We start from the raw sequence: 19,097 nt of genomic DNA on the forward strand, positions 1-19,097 counted from the left end.
TCAAGGAAATCCAGGTCTAATTTTCCCACTCACAGTTGCAGTTCTTTAATACACCTCTTTTCAATTTCCAACCAGTGAGAAAATATTTTGCTAAAATGGCAGAGCTTACTCATTTATAATTTCTTTATGAGTTTGGAGAAAACATTTTTTTAAAAGTCACACAGTCCCCAGTCTCCCCTCAGATGATAAACCTGGCTACACTATTAATACACAGCGGGAAAACAGAATGAAGAAGCATCCATTTATAGTAGTAGCCAACATTAAGCATTTGGTGTTATTTGAACTAGACAGATTCTAAAACCCTAATGATACTGAAGACTTGTCTTCACAGCATCAGTAAGGCACTGAGCTTTATGGCAGTGGACCTGGGCTGTGCGGTATTTCCCACCAAGCAGGCTGGAACTGCTTTGCTATTACTCCTGCAAAAGAATCAAGCATGTTTCTCAGAGGCAGAGTGTAGCCAGTCTTTTGGAGGGAGTACAGATTATTTGCACATGGGGGAGGCAGATCTTCCCACAAAACTGTACAATTACAGAGTCAGAGTCACATGTTCATAGATTTTATGTGCTTTTATTTTATCTTGGTGGAAAAAATAAATCTGTGACTTGCACACTGGAACAGAACAGAAAGAACCATGACCTATCAACACCACTGACTTTATATACTTTTGGAAACCTACTATATTCCTGAGCTTAGCAAACACATTTCTCCTCTGGGAAGTTATGGGGGTACGTGCTATCTCAGGACCATGCTACTTCCACCTATATCATGATATCGAACTTCACACCAATAAGGAAATGTGGTAATTCCTGTACCCTCTGTGTGGTGAAAGCACCTGTAATTGCTACATGTTGTTTGTACTTGTCTAGACTGAAGACTGGGAGTCTGTGAGAGCAAGGGCTTGTTGCTTTCATCTCAATACTCAGCTCATGGAGCCAGACCAACAGTCAATGAGCACCCAAGAACATTTTACGAAATATATAAATACAGAAACCCTTTAGACAAAACCAGTAGCACAGCTTCTTGGAGAGGTTCATTTAGCAAGTTGGCATTTAATGCCTCTTTTGTTCTCTATTCTTAGTGGTTCTTGAAGGCCTTTTTATTTTTCTCATAGTCCTACTATGACAATTTTCCTTATCGCACCCCACTCACTTCAGTATTAGGATTCTGAGCTTTTTTTTTGACACTACTAACACTTATTTCTCCTAATACTTTTAAGATTGTGTGTCCTCATTTCTATGTCCAAGTCGGGTTGGACTTAAAATTTCAGACATAGAGTTGAGAACTTAAGTTTACATATACTATTCATGATAAAATGAGAAGTCTTTTCCCAGGAGAGTTAAAAGAACTATCTTCTGGGCTAGTGTTTTTAACTAGAGGTGAGAGACTTAAAACTTCTCCTTATGGTCTTGGGGAAGCGACTATTTAGAAAAGCTGCATGTATAAATTATATTGTTTTAGCCAACCATACACTGTTGAGGCTGGGGAGTGGAGAAAAAGTGAGAGAGATGGGGAGAGGGAAAGAGAAAGAAAGACTGCTCTACGTAGACATTCATCCACAGGTCTAGACATTCATTTCACATTTAAATATTGAGAATTTTCAGTAGCCTGTGAATACAAGAAAATTTATTACATTACGGTAGGTTTTAGGTATTTGACATGAAGCTGATATTTTCACAGTGTAAGAAATATCAAGCTGACATTATGCTGTCTCTGTGATGATTATTTCCAAATGTCAGAGAACTGAAACTTATTCAGGGGACTTCAGGGCCTTAGGAGAGTGTCAATTTAAAAGACATTCACATCGTCTTTTTATTTAAACATGCTAAATGGAGTATGAAAAGCAGGTTAAGAAATCAACAAAGAAAGGAAGAGCAATGAAGAAACCTATTGACAAGAAAATTTTAATAGATTGATGTATTCTGACACTAGGCTTTAGCGACTGCCTCTTAATATTTCTGACAGCTGTAGTCTTACTAATTCATATTATTTCACTCATATCACTTACGGTGAATTTAGGAAATTAAAAGTAAAAAATTAAAACTATCTAATTTTTTGTGGACTATCTTTAATAAATAAGTGAAATGACTAAATCAATATTGTCTTACCACTTTTAATACTAACATTGGACTTCAAACTAAAATGAAATAACTTAGTGATATTTTAAATAAAAAATGTATTCTTTTGGTCACCAAACTCTTTAACAGCTAATTATGAACCTACTGTACTGCTGTTATTTTGGAAATAACTCAAAAGTGTTCTAAAAAATTATTATTAAACAAACTGGCCACATCAGAGATAATTATGAGTTTAAATAAACATGTCTTTCCAATTACGTGCACAGCAGTACTCTTACTTACATGGGGTCACTGAAATCCCATGGCATCCTCTGGAAAGCATTTCTCCTGCAGTTTATCTTGTTAGCTTTCCTTTCCGTTCTCTGAAGCCAGTATCTTCCTTTTTAAAATCCCTGTTTAGCAACAGTGGGAATGCTGTTGACGGTGGTAACATGGATTCAGACTCTTACAATCTACCCTGTTGGTTTTGAGTTATGTAGGTCAAAGACAGGAGTCACCATGCAGCCATCTAAATTTCTGATATTATTTCTGATACAAACAAAAACTGTGGGACCTCCGTGAGCTAGACCAGCTACTTTGGGGGGCTGCAAAATTTTAAATGGGTTACTCAAAACCCAAAAGTCAAGCCAAACACGTTGACAGACAGAAGTATCACAGACGATCATTGTAACCTTGTTCCCTAGTTCAAAGTTGAAATAGGTGGATTGAGCATTGTTACCATATCACCATAACTCAAGTTAAATTAAAGTGCTGGATTCAAGGACCAAAACTTCATTAATTCAGCTCCAAGAGTCTCACTGTTTTGTATGCGTCAAATTTCTCAAAATAAATAATACTGAAAAGCTAGTGTTTGCCATTTAGCACTTGATTTTATCCCCAGAGCCCAAGAGTTCCACTGGCCGATTTCAGCAGAGCTGTCCCCTGTGAAAGCAGGAGACAAATGGGCACCTTGACGCTTAGTTCCCCACACGGTTCTGGGCCACCCCAGTAACATCCTCAGATGCCAGCGCTGAGGTCCAACCTCCCCTTTTGCACCCCATGAGGGAACGAGATCCTGGTCCAGAGTCCCAGCGCGAGGCACAGCCCTCGGCCTCTGGCTGTTGTTAGTACCCCAGACCTCCCGGGGTCACTAAGAGCTCCGGGGGGTGGAGGATCGTGTCTGTATCCCCCACGCCTGCATCAATTCTGAGCCGGACAAGGGCTAACCTCTTCTTCTGGTCACTTTCCTGTTTGTTTTTCTTCCTAACCAAATTCCTTTCACCAGGCGTGTCCTCCTCCCCGCAGCCCAGGCCGAGTTTGGGCAGGTTGGCGAGTTTTCAAGGTCTGGGCTAAGAGTGGGAGGACTTCCAGCTTTGCTGGGAGGCCTCCGGCTGCCGGAAAGCCACGCGCGAGACCCTGCCCCGCGTCACCGGGCTTTGACCCCCGAAAGTCCCCCAAAGACACGGAGCCTCCCTCGGGGAGTCGGGAAGCAGGAGCTTCGGGAGGACTTCCGAGGCCGCTCCTTCCCGCCCGGCCCGCCGCGCGCTGTGGAGACGCGGGGCGCCCCCCAGTGGCCGCCAGCCGCGCTGTTCCGGGGGCCGGAGGCGGTGGCGGAAGGGGCGGTGTTGAGCCGGGACCTCGCGGCGATGGCGGGGCGGGCGCGGGAGGAGCTGTCGGCCTTGGCGGCGATCTTCTGCGGGCCCGACGAGTGGGAGGTGCTGAGCCGCTCAGGTGAATGCCGCGCGCCGGGGCACGGGCGCCCTCTCCTCCCCGCCGCCGAAACCGGGGTCCCTGCCCGGGAGCGCACTTGAGGTCCGGCTCGCTGATGAGGCAGTGCTGCCTGCCGGGGACTGGAGTGGTGTGTGGGCAGGAAGGAGTGTGAGGCGACCCCCTAAACGTGACCAGTGTCGCGCCTCTGCTCGGTCCTGTGCAGTGAACCGAGAACCTGACCCCAGGCTCGGGCGCCCCCTCCGGCCGGCCCTGGCCTCCCGCGCCCCACGCGCCCGGCGGGTTTCGCCTTCCGGCTCCCCAACGCGCCCTTCCGGCTTCCCAACGCGCCCTTCCGGCTCCCCAACGCGCCTTTCCGGCTCCCCACGCGCCCTTCCCGCTCGCATGCGCCCCTTCTGCCCGTCCTGCAATGGGCTCCCCTACTCTTTCCTTGGCCGTCCCGTACTTCTTCAGCTGTCACCTTAAAAAGATGCCTATCTTGACACCCCTAATTTAAAGCCAGCTTCCCCAAGTTGCATTATTGGGTGTTCTTTGTAAGCACTATGCATTATGTGGTATTTGGTTGTCTCAAGTTGCTTGAGGGCAGGGGCACTGTCTGTTTTCTAGTCATAAAACCCCAAGCACCAAGGACAGTGCCAGGCACTTAGCACATGGTAGGTAGTCAGTAAATATTTGCTGAATGAATTTTGGAATTTGCACAGTGCTCAATCTGAACCTTTTCTCAGTTATGTTTCTAAATTGATGTTCTTTTTCTTGTCCCCTGAAAGGTAAGTGCCGATTACAGGTTCTTGGGGTCACATTAATTGTTCAGCCCGCATTTATTCCCTGTAAACATCGACAGTTTCAAAAGGCACCGCCCCTGTCCCTAGGAACTTACAGCCTACAAAGGTTCTTTTGGCTATTTTTGATGGTAGTTAAAACTTACTCTGTCCCTAGCTGAGGCTTCTATTAAGTGAAAAACAAAAACTGCCCTTTATGAAAAAGGGCAGTAATGCAGATAATTTTCTGTTTTCGTGTGGTTTTCAGATACATCATGTAAATTTTTTAGCATGAGATTTAGCCTTTTATATTTCAGCTACTACTAAAGTCGCCTTTCTGACCATAAATTGGTTGACCTATAATAAGGTCCTCTAAAATATGCTGGGTGTTCTGAGTAAGCCAACCAGGATGAAGATGGTTTCGTGTCTCCATGTGGTATGCTGCTCACATTCCCAGAGCAGGAGTTGACGCCTCTTTTTTCATCGCCCATCTACTGGTATACACGTCCATTGAGCACTGTTACATTCCAGGCAGTGTGAACCAATTAGTGTAATGGACCTGCTTTTGTTTTAGTGCCTAGCCTGTCTTGTATCTTTCTGAAACACTTGTTCAAAACCCATATGAAAGGATTGACTCATAGTGTTCTCTTGTCACTGCTGTTCTGATTGGCTAGCATTCCTAGCTCTTCATCATCTGACTCCGCTGTCCCCACTGCTCTCGCGCTGATGAAACTGAAGAGATCATCAGTTTCCCTAAATTCCTTTATTATAGCTCAGCTGGGAATATCCTGGAAAAACGAACCTATGATTTCCCATCACACCCTAAAGAGGATGAGTAGTAGTGGTCTGGATCATAAGTACACGGCTGAGCATAAGACACTGCTGACAGATCAGAGAAAACCCAAAAAACTAAGCATAGAAAGAAAGAGAGCAGTTTCTTAATGTCGAGAACACTATGGACCCTTTATCTGCTATTAAATTAAATATGTCTTTCAAGCCATGCCTCCTAATTAATTTAATTCAGTGTTCTGGCATCAATAAGTAATTGAATTATAAAAGAATTCAGTGTAACAATTTAGAGGACATTTTGTTGCTGAAACGTTCATTGGAGAATGAAACAATTCAGTGACTGAAATAGGGATGTTTGATCTTCACAAATGGGAATTAAGGGTGAGGTAAGGACTTTTTTAACAGACCATAGTAGACATTCAGTGGCCTGCTCGCTACCATTCTCCTGGTCGCTGTCAGCTTTGTTTAGAAGATATAAGCTTGATACCAGAACATTCTAAATGCCATCAGTTTTTCCCTGGCTTCCCCCAAATAAGCTTCTGCTTGTTGCCACTGTGGTGGATGGCAATTCTGGTTCACAATAGCCCAGGAAGGCTCAGGGTGTCAACCAAAGAGTCAACTGTTAAGGCCATAAGATTGAGGAGGCTGAATAATTAGATTCAGTTTAGCTGGGCTAATTTGTGCTGAGAATTGCGGGGGCCCTATGTACTTGTTGGCCTCCTTACAATGGTTATAGTAAGCTCATAGGAAGAGGCATCAGGTGTAGCTATCTCTTACGGGTACAAATTCTGTAAGGCCCCACACTCCTGTCTACTAGGGAGGTCTGTGGGTAGAGCAAATCGGGGGTACTCTGCCCCTCCCTGTGCAGGGCACTCAGGCCAGGTGGCAGTTTTAATGGGTCACCTACTGTGTACCTGATCCTTTCAATGCATCTTCCTTGATGAGGGTTCTCTTAGCTTTGTTTTATACTTGAAGAGCAGATGATCGATGTTCGTGCTGGTTAGGTAACCACCACAGGCCCCAGAGTGTATGGACCCTCGCACTGCATCGTGTTCCCTAATAGAGATGGGGCTGCTGCAGCAGGAAGACAGTTCTTAGAGATCAAGGATAACACCTGGAGAGAGAGAGAGAGAGAGAGAGAGAGAGAGAGAGAGAGAGAGAGAGAGAGAGAGAGAGAGACAAATGAGCACCCAGAGAAAGAGATGGGTATGACCCCACTTACGTGCAGAATAGCAGAATAATTCTGCAGGGGAGTATGTGTGCATGCATGTGTGTAAGCACCTTGAGATAGGTGAGATTGGTATTGTTATTGTCGCATCCCGCACGACGCGAGGGTTGTGGGGAGTGAGGAGGGCGACGCAGGGCTAAGAAAAGACAGTAGCCATGAATAGAGTTTAAGTGCGGGGCCAAGGGACCTGCACCCTCAAGGACTGGGCTGGGGGAAGGTGGGGGGCTGTGCCCACCTCTATGAACCCCGTGGGTTCTCCTGTTGGTCACCACTTGACTGCACCTGGCTTGAGTTGTTCCCCCCCACCACCCCCGTAGGGAATCTTAATTGTCGTTGGCTGACCAGCCATCTTTTTGGGGCCAAACAGGGAGACATAAGGTGCAAGCACAAAGGTGAAGGAATGTCCCTGAAAGGATCCGTCTCACAGACTCTCCTTTCTTTGGGGGCAGGTACGAAGGGACAGACAGGTAGGCTGCTGCGTGGCCACATCTCCCCCTTTTTGTTTTTGAAGCATGAGAAACACAGACTCTGTAGATTTTTCTTCCACTTATGGCCCATCAGAGGGCTTGTTGTCCACACCTGAGGACTAAACAAAATAAACATAAAACAATAAACAGAATAGCAATAGCACCAGCAAATCCTCCACCTAGGGTTTTCACCCATGTGAGTGGATGATTCAAACGAGAGCGTTCTTCCACAGTTGCGGAAAGTGTCTCCTCTCCTATGAGGAGTGAGAGCCTTCCCACACCCAAGGGGCGTGGATGGGTATCTATAGATGTCTTCTCTTCTGTGGGCTGTCGTTCATGGTATGGTTTAACACCGACCAGGAATCCACAAAGGTTTTTCTTCCGGACCTGGAGAAATACAAGCAAAGCCTCGTCCCCAGGTTAATAAAGTTCCTAGATGCCATTGATTAGTTTGAATGTCCTTCCACCAAATAGGCACATTTTCCAAAGGTTTTGGACCCTGGAGACTATTGAAATGTCTCTCAGACTCGATGTGTCCAAGGTGAGCCTTGGTATCTGAGCCAGATGAATTTAAAAAAAATTAAAGTAAACATGGCTCTTGCTAATTGTATCTGTGTGTGGGGTTCTCCTTTTTCTCCCCCTTTTTGTTTTTGTAATTGTTCTTTCAACATGGCATTGGCACGTTCAACAATGGCTTGACCCTGGGGGTTGTAAGGAATACCAGTGGTGTGAGTAATGTGCCATTCAGCACAGAATTTTGTAAACTTGGCACTGGTATATGTAAGGCCATTGTGTGTTTTGATACAACTATTGTTTTCGCATTATTAAATCAATCTGTAAAAACTGTAAAGCTTTGAGGAATAGGAGCCTGTCTGAGTTTTTAAGGTAAAATCCAATTAGTTTTCAGGAGAAACTGAAATAACTTATTTTTTGGATAATGATTGTCAATTGTCTCAAAAAAGTTACTAACAGTAATTTGTTAAGATTTAGAATGAATGTTTAAATGTGTTATCATTTAAAAGGGAACCACTATTTTACCTGGTTTTTGTCCATTTAAATAAAGCACTCTGGTGTGAGTGTTTGATATGAGTTCTGAGGTTAATTCTACATAGTTTGGAAGCAATTTAGTGCATTTGTTATGTAAAAAAAAGCCACTCTACCAGGTCATTTTGTTGAACAATTACCGCTGTAGGCGAATGTGGAGTAGGGGAAATTAGCATTTGTAAAGGCAAAGAAGGATCAATATGTTGAACTTGAGCGTCCTGGATTTTCTGATTTAAATCCCAGTCCCTTACGTCCTTGTTGAGATGAGGGCTGTATAGGTTGAGTAATTCCCTGATTAAATCTTCCTAAACCTTCTCTTGGTTGATAGCCCATTTGACTCATAATCTGTTGACTCTGAGGACTGTATTGTCCAGGTGGTATCCAAATTTCTGTTTTCCATTGTGTAAGCAGATCTCGACCCCACAAATTAACTGGAATGTCTGCAACATAGGGCTGTAAAAATCCTTTCTGTCCCTCTGGCCCGAGGCAGGGAAGAATGCAGAAACTTTCTGCTAGAAAAATTTCTGTCTGTCCTGTGTTTTTAAACCTCCAGTTTTTCTTTGAGTTCCCTTTTTTCCTGGGAGAATGTATGGGAGCAAAAGTAATTGTGCAATCTGTTCTCCCTTTTTAGCTGTCCAAGGGACAGATGAGGATATTATAATTTGAATTTCCCCTTTATAGCCAGAATCAGTATTACCTGTATGAACTGTAACTCCCTTGGATGTTAAACTATAGCGACCAAGGAGAAGTCCAACTGTACCTGGAGGAATTGGTCCAAAAAGTCCAGTGGGCACATGTGGAGGAGATTCTCCAGCAAGTAATAAAATATTTTGTGCTGCACAGAAATCTATAGCAGCACTCCCTTCTGTCATAGGACTTAATTGTTGAATTGAAAGTCGGGGGGGAGGTACTGCCTGATAATTCTGAAAGGCAGTCTGATTTACATATGTCCCGGTTTTTGTCATGGGGCCTGGGGCTGGCCTCACCTCTCTTTTCTCTGAAGAGGGATCCCATTTTTATGAAAAATTGATCTGCATTCAGAAGCCCAATGATTTCCTCTTTGGCATTTAGGGCACAATCCAGGGGGTCTAGGTCCCGTAACAGTATTAGTATTAGGCAAACGGGAACTGTTTTTATTTTTCTTTCTGTATTCTTTTCTGATGTGGCCTGGCTTCCCACAATTGTAGCGAGTACCAGGAAATTTATTTTGACCTATTTTTAATCCAGTCATGGCTTGGGCTAACATATTAGTTTTCAATAGTTCAGTCCCTACTCCTTGACACAAACGGATGTGTCCCATAGTGTCAGTTTTTCCTCTCATGGTCCCGATGGCCTTCTTGCAGTCATCATGGCATTCTCATATGCCACGATCTGTAAAACTGTCTCAGCTGCCTGTAAATTGGTCACCTGTTTGCTAATAGCATCCTGTAACCTGGCAACAAATTCAGAGTATGGTTCTCGATGACCTTGTAAGATTTTTTTGAAGTGACATCGGGGTTTTACCCTCAGTTTCTATTTTTCCCCATGCCAATAGGCAAATTCTTTGTACTTGTTTAATAGCCTGTTTATTCATTCCTATTTGATCTTGGGGGTTTCCCAATGGCCACTCCCTAGCAATTGATCTTTGACAATAGCTATATTGAGAGTCTGATTAAGTCTAGCTTGGGTTTCTGCACCATCAATCCACCAAGTTTTAAGTTGCAAAAACTGGCATGAGGAAAGAAGTTCTGGCTAGGGTGTTCCAATCTGTGAGAATTAATCTGTTGCCATCCACTGCACTCCGTATAAGACCCATGGTGTAAGGAGAAGTAGGGCCTACTGTGTTACAGCTTGTTTAAGCTCCTTTAAAAGCTTAAATGAAAATGACTCGTGAAAATTCCTGAACAATGTTAGGGTGGTCTGAATTTGCGTCAGGTGTAACGCGCTCACGAATGACAACAGGGAAGGCAAATGCCTTGATGTCTCCTTCCAGTCTCGCCTGCCTTATACCCTTCTCCACGGCAGAGAGAGCTGCGGGGGAGCCTCCTGAAGGCAGGGGAGGTGCACGAGCGGCATAAAGAAACGGATTAGCCTTTTTCTTTTCCTGCTGCCCCGGTGAATCGCATTCACACGCTGTAAAAGCCGGAGGCGCAGATCAGGGATGGGAGCTGAGGGCTCCAACGGGGTATATACTGAGGAAGCTTCCAGAGACCCTTCCTCCTTTTCCTCAGATTTCTGTACTTCCTTTTTTCCTGTATCTTTCTCATCAGTTTGTAAAGGTTTTAAAACCGACCGGGTTAATCTCCACGTATCCCAGATGGTTACTGGGAGAGAAACTCCTATACGATATAATTTGCGGAGTTCTGTACCAACTTTTTCCCATGTTTTTAAATCTGACATCCCTAAATTTGGGAACCAAGAGCAGTGAGTTTCAATTACTTGGAGGAGCTCCTCTAATTTCTGATCTGACACTCCAGCTCCTCCAGCCTCAAGAAGGTCCTTGAGCAAACAAATATAAGGCCTATATTGGCTATTAACATTCCCCATTATGTACAGAGAAAAGCATAGAGAGGAGGAAGACTTTCACTCTGAACGGATTCAGATGCCCGTGTGGCCGCGTCCCTCACAGGACTTTCAGGTCCGTCGTAGCTAAAGGTGCACCCGTGTAAACCCCAGGCCTGGTTAATGCCCTCAGGCACTAAGTCACCGTTTTGCCTTATGACTTAGACCTCGGAACCGCAGATTAGGGCCCACACAAGCTCCGTAGCCCAGGCAGTGGAGCTATAAACACACACTCACACATTCACACCCTTGCACACAGAAAGAGAAAATTCCCCCTTTTAACCTTGGTTAAATTCTCCAGGAGTTACCCTTCTTTCTTCCAGTAGTTGTCGCGACCTGTCCCGGGCCTTGCGCCATAAAACCTCTTTGAAACCTTTTTGTATTCTGACTTGAGGTTGACCTTCCTTCTCGAACCCCACAAGTGAGTCCCGAAAGCGGACCTCAGAATTGTGCCCCATGTTGGACGCCATATGTCGCTTCCCTCATGACGAGGGTTGTGGGGAACGAGGAGGGTGGCACAGGGTTAAGAAAAGACAGTAGCCATGAGTAGAGTTTAAGTGCGGGGGCCAAGGGACCTGCACCCTCAAGGACTGGGCTGGGGGAAGGTGGGGGGCTGTGCCAACCTCTATGAACCCCGTGGGTTCTCCTGTTGGTCCCCACTCGACTGCGCCTGGCTTGAGTTGTCCCCTCCACCCCCCGCCCCGCCCCGTGTGGAATCTTACTCATTGGCTGACCAGCCATCTTTTTGGGACCAAACAAGGAGACATAAGGTGCAAACACAAAGGTGAAGCAAAGTCCCTGAAAGGATCCGTCTCATAGACTCTCCTTTCTTTGGGGACAGGTACAAGGAGACAGACGAGTAGGCTGCTGTGTGGCCACAGTTATAAATCTTCATTTTCCTGATGAGGTGGTTGGATGTCACAGATATTATATTGCCATAGTCAATACTTATTATACGTGGAATTTTGTTCCTAGAAATTATTTTACAAACCAAAAAGTTGTAAACTGGGAGGTGTATAAGACCCAATAACATGTAATATGTTTACACAGTAGTATCTCCAGAGTGACGTTTTGTATTCTGCTAACACTAATGTTCAGATTGCATTGGGCCCTCTTGCAAAATGAATCATGACTGTCACCCACTGACCCTTCTGACTCCGCTGTGCACTTTTTCCTGCAGATTGTCAGTACTGAGCTCACTTCTATAAAACCAATTCAGCCTTGAACTTCACTTCTGAAGGTTGGGATTGACACTTCCAGCTTCACTTATTTGTAGTTTTTTTTTTTCTTTTCTTTTTCTGAAACCACGTTTTAAATGTATATAAAAACCCAGCTGTAACAAAAACAAGCACTAGTGGATGCATGCTTCTGTTGAGCCGCCTGGGAGCAAAAGGAAAGAAAATCCTGTGTGATGAAGTATGAAAGGGTATTGGGGACTTCTTACTGATTTTCTGAATAAAGTCTTATCTGAGGATATAAAAAAAAAAACTGCAGAAAAAAAAGCAAGTATAGGGAAAGTCAGTTGCCGATGATATATAAATGATTTCTTAATGCGCTCTAAATGAATCTTGAAGAACTCATTCTTTTAAATTTTGCTTATATTTTCCAGTGTCTTCTGTTATAATATGTGACTATGAAGTAGGGTGAATCCTTAAAAATAACATTCATGTGGTATGGAACAAACACATCAGAGGGGTGAAGTGATGCAAATCTGAGAGAGAGCGGAGTGTTACATCTCGTGTCCTATGTGTGCTTCCCCATCCTTCTTTGGCTGAATGGATGTCTGCCCAATTTTAGTTCTTCTTGCTACCGTCAGGTCACACTGATACATATTAGAAGTAAGACAGAGGGGGTCCAGGCAGTCATTGTGTCATGCAGTCATGAGTTCTCCACAACCCAACAATCACTCGGGATTCCAGCATTTGCTTTGATGTGGACTGACCACAAAATGACTTTCACTCAGTTTAGTGTAGAACTTTTTCATTAGTTACTGATTTTCCATATACATGATGTTTCTCTGCATGTTCATATGAGTTTATTAGGGGTTTCCAGAATTATCAGCTAAGTCTGGGTAGAAAAAACATTTTATAATGAGAAACCTTATTGGTAACCTGAATAAAAATGGGGTAAGAGCAAGTGGAAATGCCAGTGAACTACCAGGTGCTGGTGTGCATGAATCCATGAATTTATATGTATGGTTGAAGGAAATCATCTGTAGATCAGGACTTTCTCACTATTATGTGTCTCTTCAAAACACAACTCAGTTTTCACATGCAAAATAAATTGACACTTGAAACAAATTTTAACTTGTTAGTGTTCTATTCAAATTGAATTATGTGCTAATCATTATTTTTGGATGCCTTCCAGAGACAGATGGGACTGTTTTCAGAATTCTCACGAAAGCCGAAGGACTTACGGATGCAGATATACCCTTAGAATTGGTGTTCCATTTACCGGTCAATTACCCCTCCTGTCTACCTGGTATCTCGGTTAATTCTGAATACCTGACCAGGGCCCAGTGTGTGGCTGTGAAGGAGACGTTACTTCAGCAAGCGGAGAAACTTTTGTCAGAACCCATGGTTCATGAGCTGATTCTCTGGGTTCAGCAGAATCTCAAGCACATCCTCAACCAGCCAGAAATAGGAAGTGGCAGTGGAAAGTGTACGTTTGCAGCAAGCACGACTGTGGATGATGGATTGTGGATAACTCTTTTGCATTTAGATCACATGAGAGCGAAGACTAAATATGTCAAAACTGTGGAGAAGTGGGCTTCCGATTTAAGGCTGACGGGAAGACTGATGTTCATGGGTAAAATAATACTGATTTTACTACAAGGAGACAGAAACAGCATCAAGGTGCCAATAAGTTTAATGTTGAATAGGAATTTGGCTGTTTTTTTGCTATAATGGGTGTCTATATAAGTCTGTGTTATAACAATGGGACAGATTAATCATTTAGATACTTCTGCTTTTCTATTACCATGTTAACATCTCCATTTTTGTAAGAATATCTTTAACTTCTAATTAGAACTACAAACTTGCAAAACTTGAAGAATAAGTAGTCAAGATTATATTTTAAAATTCATGCCACTTAATGTGAGAGGTTATAAAAAAAATCTCTGGTACATGAGTGTTTGTTTCTGTACTTAGCCTCAACTTTGTAAATGTGCTCTTAAAACTTAATGCATATTTATATTTCTTTCCTAAGTAGGCACAGCAAGGTTTGTATTTGTCGGTAGGCTGCAAAAAATTTTAACTTTTTGGCAGTTAAAGAGACATTCTGACACCTTAATTTGCTATCTATAATACCTGGAAAGAGGAGCTGGTCCTTCCTAATCAGGATTTAGTGTGAGTGGAAGTGGAGTCATTAGGGCTGTCAGCTTGTCACCTCCTACATAACTTTTGCTTTCCACCTGAATTGTCTCAGCAGCTGCTTTCAAAATCATCATCTTCAGATTTTCCAAGTTCTCATTCTAAACTCATCTAACCTGTTTTATGTGGTACCAAACGAGAAAAGCTGCTTATTATATTTTAAATCTTAAAAGAGCTACAAATCACTTAATAGGTTTCATGCTTTCAGATGGGTTGAGTCAAGAATCATTACAATTGAATTTATTTAAAACATTTGTCTTGCACAACCTATAATCTTAAAGATTTGTAGAATAACTACCTAGCTTTTTCATGAAGGGCTCTTACCACAAAATTTGTTTGACACTTAGTTAACCAGATTAGTGTTGGGTTATAGCATATAGATACAACAAATTCAAGTTTAATGTAGATCCTAGCTTGGGGTCTGACCAAGGAACCATATATTTAAAGGTGATTTGTAATAATCTATGAGAGTTGATCCTTTTGGGTAAGATACTGGCTTGCAAAATGGATACAAGTTAATTTTCTTGCTTCTGTTCCCAAAAAGCGTCAGATTTTTCTTTAAGCCAGCCCAGGCATATCAGGCTAAGTGCACCTGCTTTGCAGATGTTGCTCAGACTGGATCCATTGATTAATTAACAAGTATTTATTCACATGACTAGAACTCTGCTAACGTAGAGAAATTGCACTTTTTAAAGAGTTCTTTCTTTTTTTATTAACTGTCCCTAAAATGCCGTATAGTGTAAATATTTCTGTCAAATTTTTGTAAGATTATAGATCAGGATTGAGAATTACTGATACATGTTTACAGATGCCATCAATTTGGAATGGCAAGTGCTGTACACCTGTGAATGTCATTCAGACACTGAAGTAGTGATAATAATGACAACAGTAGCTGGTGCTGTATTAAGGGTTCCATAGCACTGAGTGCTTTGCATGTACTGACTCATTTAATCATCACAACTTCCCCATAAGGTAAGTGCTGTGATGAGAACCATTTTATAGAGTAGGTTACTAAGGCACAGAGGGTTTAAGTAATCCACCAGAATCACAGCTAGTAGGCTGTCCAGTCCAGAATTAAACCTGAGTAGTTTGGTGACCTCGCTCTCAACTCCTGCGTTCACCACTACATTATGCTGCCAAGTATGTAAAACCACTGTAACTCTCTCACTGCTTGTTTCAGAAAGAGAGTACTCTTTAAACATGAAAATAAGCCCGTGGGTTTATGGTTCCTTTAAAAGTAGGACTTTGGGATTCAGAGTAAGATGTGTATTTAATGTACTGATTTATCACTTAGGAGTACCTGATTCTTCAGAAAACCTCCAAAGTAGATGTGGACTCAAGTGGAAAGAAATGCAAAGAGAAAATGATTAGTGTACTGTTTGAAACAAAAGTACAGACAGAACACAAAAGGTATAATTTAGTACCATTGCGGATGGAAAAGCAACTGAATCGATAATTATACTCTGACAAATCTAGGCATATTCATGAGTTTCTTTTGTATAATGCAGGTTTCTGGCATTTGAAGTTAAAGAGTATTCATCGTTGGATGAGTTACAAAAGGAATTTGAAACTGCAGGACTTAAGAAGCTTTTCTCCGAATTTGTACTTGGACTGGTAAAATGAAGACAGGAATAAAATAGAAGACAGGAATTTTTTAGTAAAACAGTAATGGTTTATTTTTGATTGTTTGTTCGCATTGGATTAAGGAGTGACTAATTGAAATAACTCACAAAGGGAATGATTTTAAAGTTTCTGTGAAGCGAAATGGTAGATACCTAACTTCAGGAACAAAAGCCAGTTCCTTTGTGGACTATCAAACACCCATGTGTTCTAATTTTTAGCAATAAAAGCTAGGTTTAGTAGATGGAACATTCTTTGAAAGATAAATATAAAAAGATGATGGTAAATGAGTCCTTCTGTTACACAGAGTATTTGTTTGGAACTGTGCAATTTTCTGGCTGATTTTCTTGTAATGAAATGATTTTTAAAAGAGGTTCGTTTTCATGTTTATATTTTTAGCATTTGATCATGATCTCCCTCCATTTATCTTATTATGTCTAATGCTTTAAGTTGAATGTTAACAAAAGTATAAGACTGATTTCTTTGTAGAATTGCATAAATTGTTAGATTAAATATAAACCAAAGAAGTTCTGTAGAACTTAATTTACAACTACTTCCTTTGGGGTCCCAGAGTAGCATGGTACTTGCTAACTATAGGACTAGAGAGTCGATTTAAATTAAAATTCTGTTTTGAAAAATTTACTTTCTGGTTTTACAAGGGATGAAAATGTTTCACACAAAATGAATTTGGCTTGCTAGATGGAAGAAATTATATAGAGGTACTACTTTTTATTTCTTAGGAAATCTGTTAAAGTATGATAACCTTAAAATATGTTTGTTATGACCTAAGGATAGAAGAAGCCATAAAATAAAAGCTCATTTTAAAATCTGTAACAAAAGCGTAAGCAGGCATTGAGGTCTGAGAAAGGATATTTGTGTGCATGAGGCTACCAGGGCTTCTAAAATAAGGGGCCAGGTGATGGAAGAGAGGCCATGCGTTTTTCACTGCAATTTGGGAAGCACAGTGACGTCATTATAAAAGTAAAACTGATGGGACAGATAAGTGAGGAAACATTGAGACACGCTGAGCAGTGTTTTTTGACAGTGCTGCTCTGTGACCATGGCAGTTAAATCTGATTGTCTCATTTTCAGGCACCCTTGTGATAAAAGTATACCTACCTGATGATCATTTTATGAGACTCTATTAATGAGAGGGGATTTTCAGTTTATTTAATCTCATTCCAGAGTGTTTATGATTTTTTTCCTCAAGAACTGGTAAGTGTAGTTAGATTGTTCTATGGAAAATGTATATGGCAAGTTGAAGCTCCACTACTGGCACGCAACACTGAGAAAATAGGCTTGAAAATTATGGGCTGGTCAAATATATGGTGATGGAAGGAGAACTGACTCTGGGTGGTGAACATATAATGTGAAATATAGATGACGTATTACAAAATTGTACACCTGAAATCTATGTAACTTTACTAACAATTATCACCCTAATAAACTTTAATTAAAAAAAAGCTCATTTAAAAACTAACTAACTAAATAAATTATGGGCTGGTCATTATTACCCCTTTATTTAATTTACAATAGTTTTAGTGAAAATGAAAGTAGTGAAAAAGAACAGAATTTAGAATATTGGCCATATTGTTGGGATGGATGGAGAGTGATCACGTACAACGACATGAAAAGTTATCGCCATCAGGCTGTTAACAGTAAGTAGCAGGAGTATGAGTTGGCGTCTGAATTGTACCACAACTGTACGGCTGGTCTTCTGTCTTACCTGGCCTTTTCTGTGTGCAGGTGTCTTCCACTTCATGCTTTATGGTACTCTTCCAAACTTTCATCTTCAAATTTGACTCTCTTTCCCTAAAGAAGAGCTTGAATCAGGTAAAATTGAATGTTAATGATGTCTTTCTCCAACATAATTAAATTCCTCTCTACTAAAATTATGTTAAAAAATATTATTATTTTCTTGAATGTTTATATCTAAGTCTTTCACAAATATATGCACATCAGAATGCAAAACTAAGCCTCAACATGTTTAAATTTAAATTTAATTTGACCTCTGGATAAAGGAAAATTTAAAATTATATGCCAAAAGGCTATGAGTCTCTGGTCTTTCTTTAATTTTAGTAGTTGAAGAGGCTCTTAATGGTTTCCATTGATATTTTTGCCTCAAACTATGATGCTTTTCTTTCAGCTTGAGATATTTATGAAAAGGTAATTAGGACTCCTGCTTCAGTAATAGTAGACAAACTTCTGATGGAAGAGAACTGAAAACAAAATATAACAACATCCTCTTAAAAGTATTAACAATCTAGAAGATCATGAGAATTGCTACGTAGAGGAGAGGAATCCAGGAAGAGGAGAGGAATCCAGAGACGTGAGCACAGCACCTGAGGCTGTTTTTCTTCAGAGTACCTTTATCAATCTGGAAGAGGTAGCCGAGGCCGAGTTAATTTTTGGCAGCTTGAAGATCCAGGGAGTAAAAAGTTGTGGTCTGGGAGGTAGAGGAGACGGGGCCAAGAGCTTGGACTCCTGAAAGGCTACACTGTAGGAGTAAGAATGAACTTTAAGTATGCCAGTTGTCCTAGACTATAACTAAGCTTTAAGGATTCTGGTGGGTCCAAGCAGAACCTCTATTCCTGCTGCCATATTTACTCTGTCTATGAGCCCTCTGAACAAGGGCTAGGATGCTAGTGAGAAAGGCTGGCTGACATTCACAAAATGAGTTAGCCTGTCTATTTAATCAAGGAAGGCTTTCTCTGCTCATATTTTATGCTCATCAGGAGGTCCTTTCACAAATCTCTGACCCAGATCTCCTTGTCATTAGTCTTCTGATCTTATTCTTTCAAAGTTCTTGACTACCTAGCCAACGCATTAACCTTGCCCATGAAATACTGCAGATCTACAGCTGCGCACCATTGGGTCTTCTGGGTCATGAGGCCCAAGGAGAAGAGTAGCATGCACTATACTCTAGATATTCAGCCTCTTGCTCTGGGTTCCACTCAAAACAGGCAACTCCAAACGTTAATCAATCTTTGAGGCAGTTTTTGCAATGTTGGCAGCTCTGACTGTAATATATATATATATATATATATATATATATATATATACATATATGTATATATATATATATATATATATATGGTTTCCTTTAGTCATGCTGCTCAAAGTTGGTTCAGGGACACAATCTTACCTACTACCCCAGACCTACTGAACTAGAATCTAAAATTTAACAAGATCCCCAAGTGATTTGAATGCACATTAAAGTTTGGGAACCACTACCCTATAATCATATGTTCCTAAAAATATGTGAGGAGGTCGAATGTGAAAAATTGAACAATAGACATACATGTTGTAATGGGCATTCCAGTCCCAGAAAACTAAAAATATTATAAGATTCCTAATTACTATTGCCTATCAAACAATATTTGATAATATATGTCTAACATTTCTTACATATTCTTAGTTTTGTTCCTTGTCTCATAGTTAACACTCAACTGAGTAAAGATTAATGATTGTTATGGATAAGATGGAGGTCATTT

General features: G+C 41.5%; 1 protein-coding gene across 2 annotated transcripts; it reads left to right on the top strand.

Moving 5' to 3' along the window:
• Window positions 1-555: 555 nt before the first annotated feature.
• On the top strand, window positions 556-17,639 carry RWDD3 (RWD domain containing 3). 2 transcript variants are annotated; one of them, XM_019716847.3, is made up of 4 exons: window positions 556-3,788; window positions 12,980-13,467; window positions 15,278-15,393; window positions 15,492-17,639. In XM_019716847.3, the coding sequence occupies exons 1-4, from the start codon at window positions 3,704-3,706 to the stop codon at window positions 15,604-15,606; spliced, it is 804 nt and encodes a 267-aa protein (XP_019572406.3). In that variant the 5' UTR covers window positions 556-3,703; the 3' UTR covers window positions 15,607-17,639. The 2 variants fall into 2 exon arrangements, with proteins under 2 accessions (XP_019572406.3, XP_019572407.3); XM_019716848.3 differs by having other exon boundaries at window positions 12,980-13,420.
• Window positions 17,640-19,097: the final 1,458 nt, after the last annotated feature.

This window comes from Rhinolophus sinicus, chromosome 7 (genome assembly GCF_057876585.1).
Source record: "Rhinolophus sinicus isolate RSI-liver-muscle chromosome 7, RSI-T2T, whole genome shotgun sequence".
In the NCBI taxonomy this organism is placed as follows: Eukaryota; Metazoa; Chordata; class Mammalia; order Chiroptera; family Rhinolophidae; genus Rhinolophus; species Rhinolophus sinicus.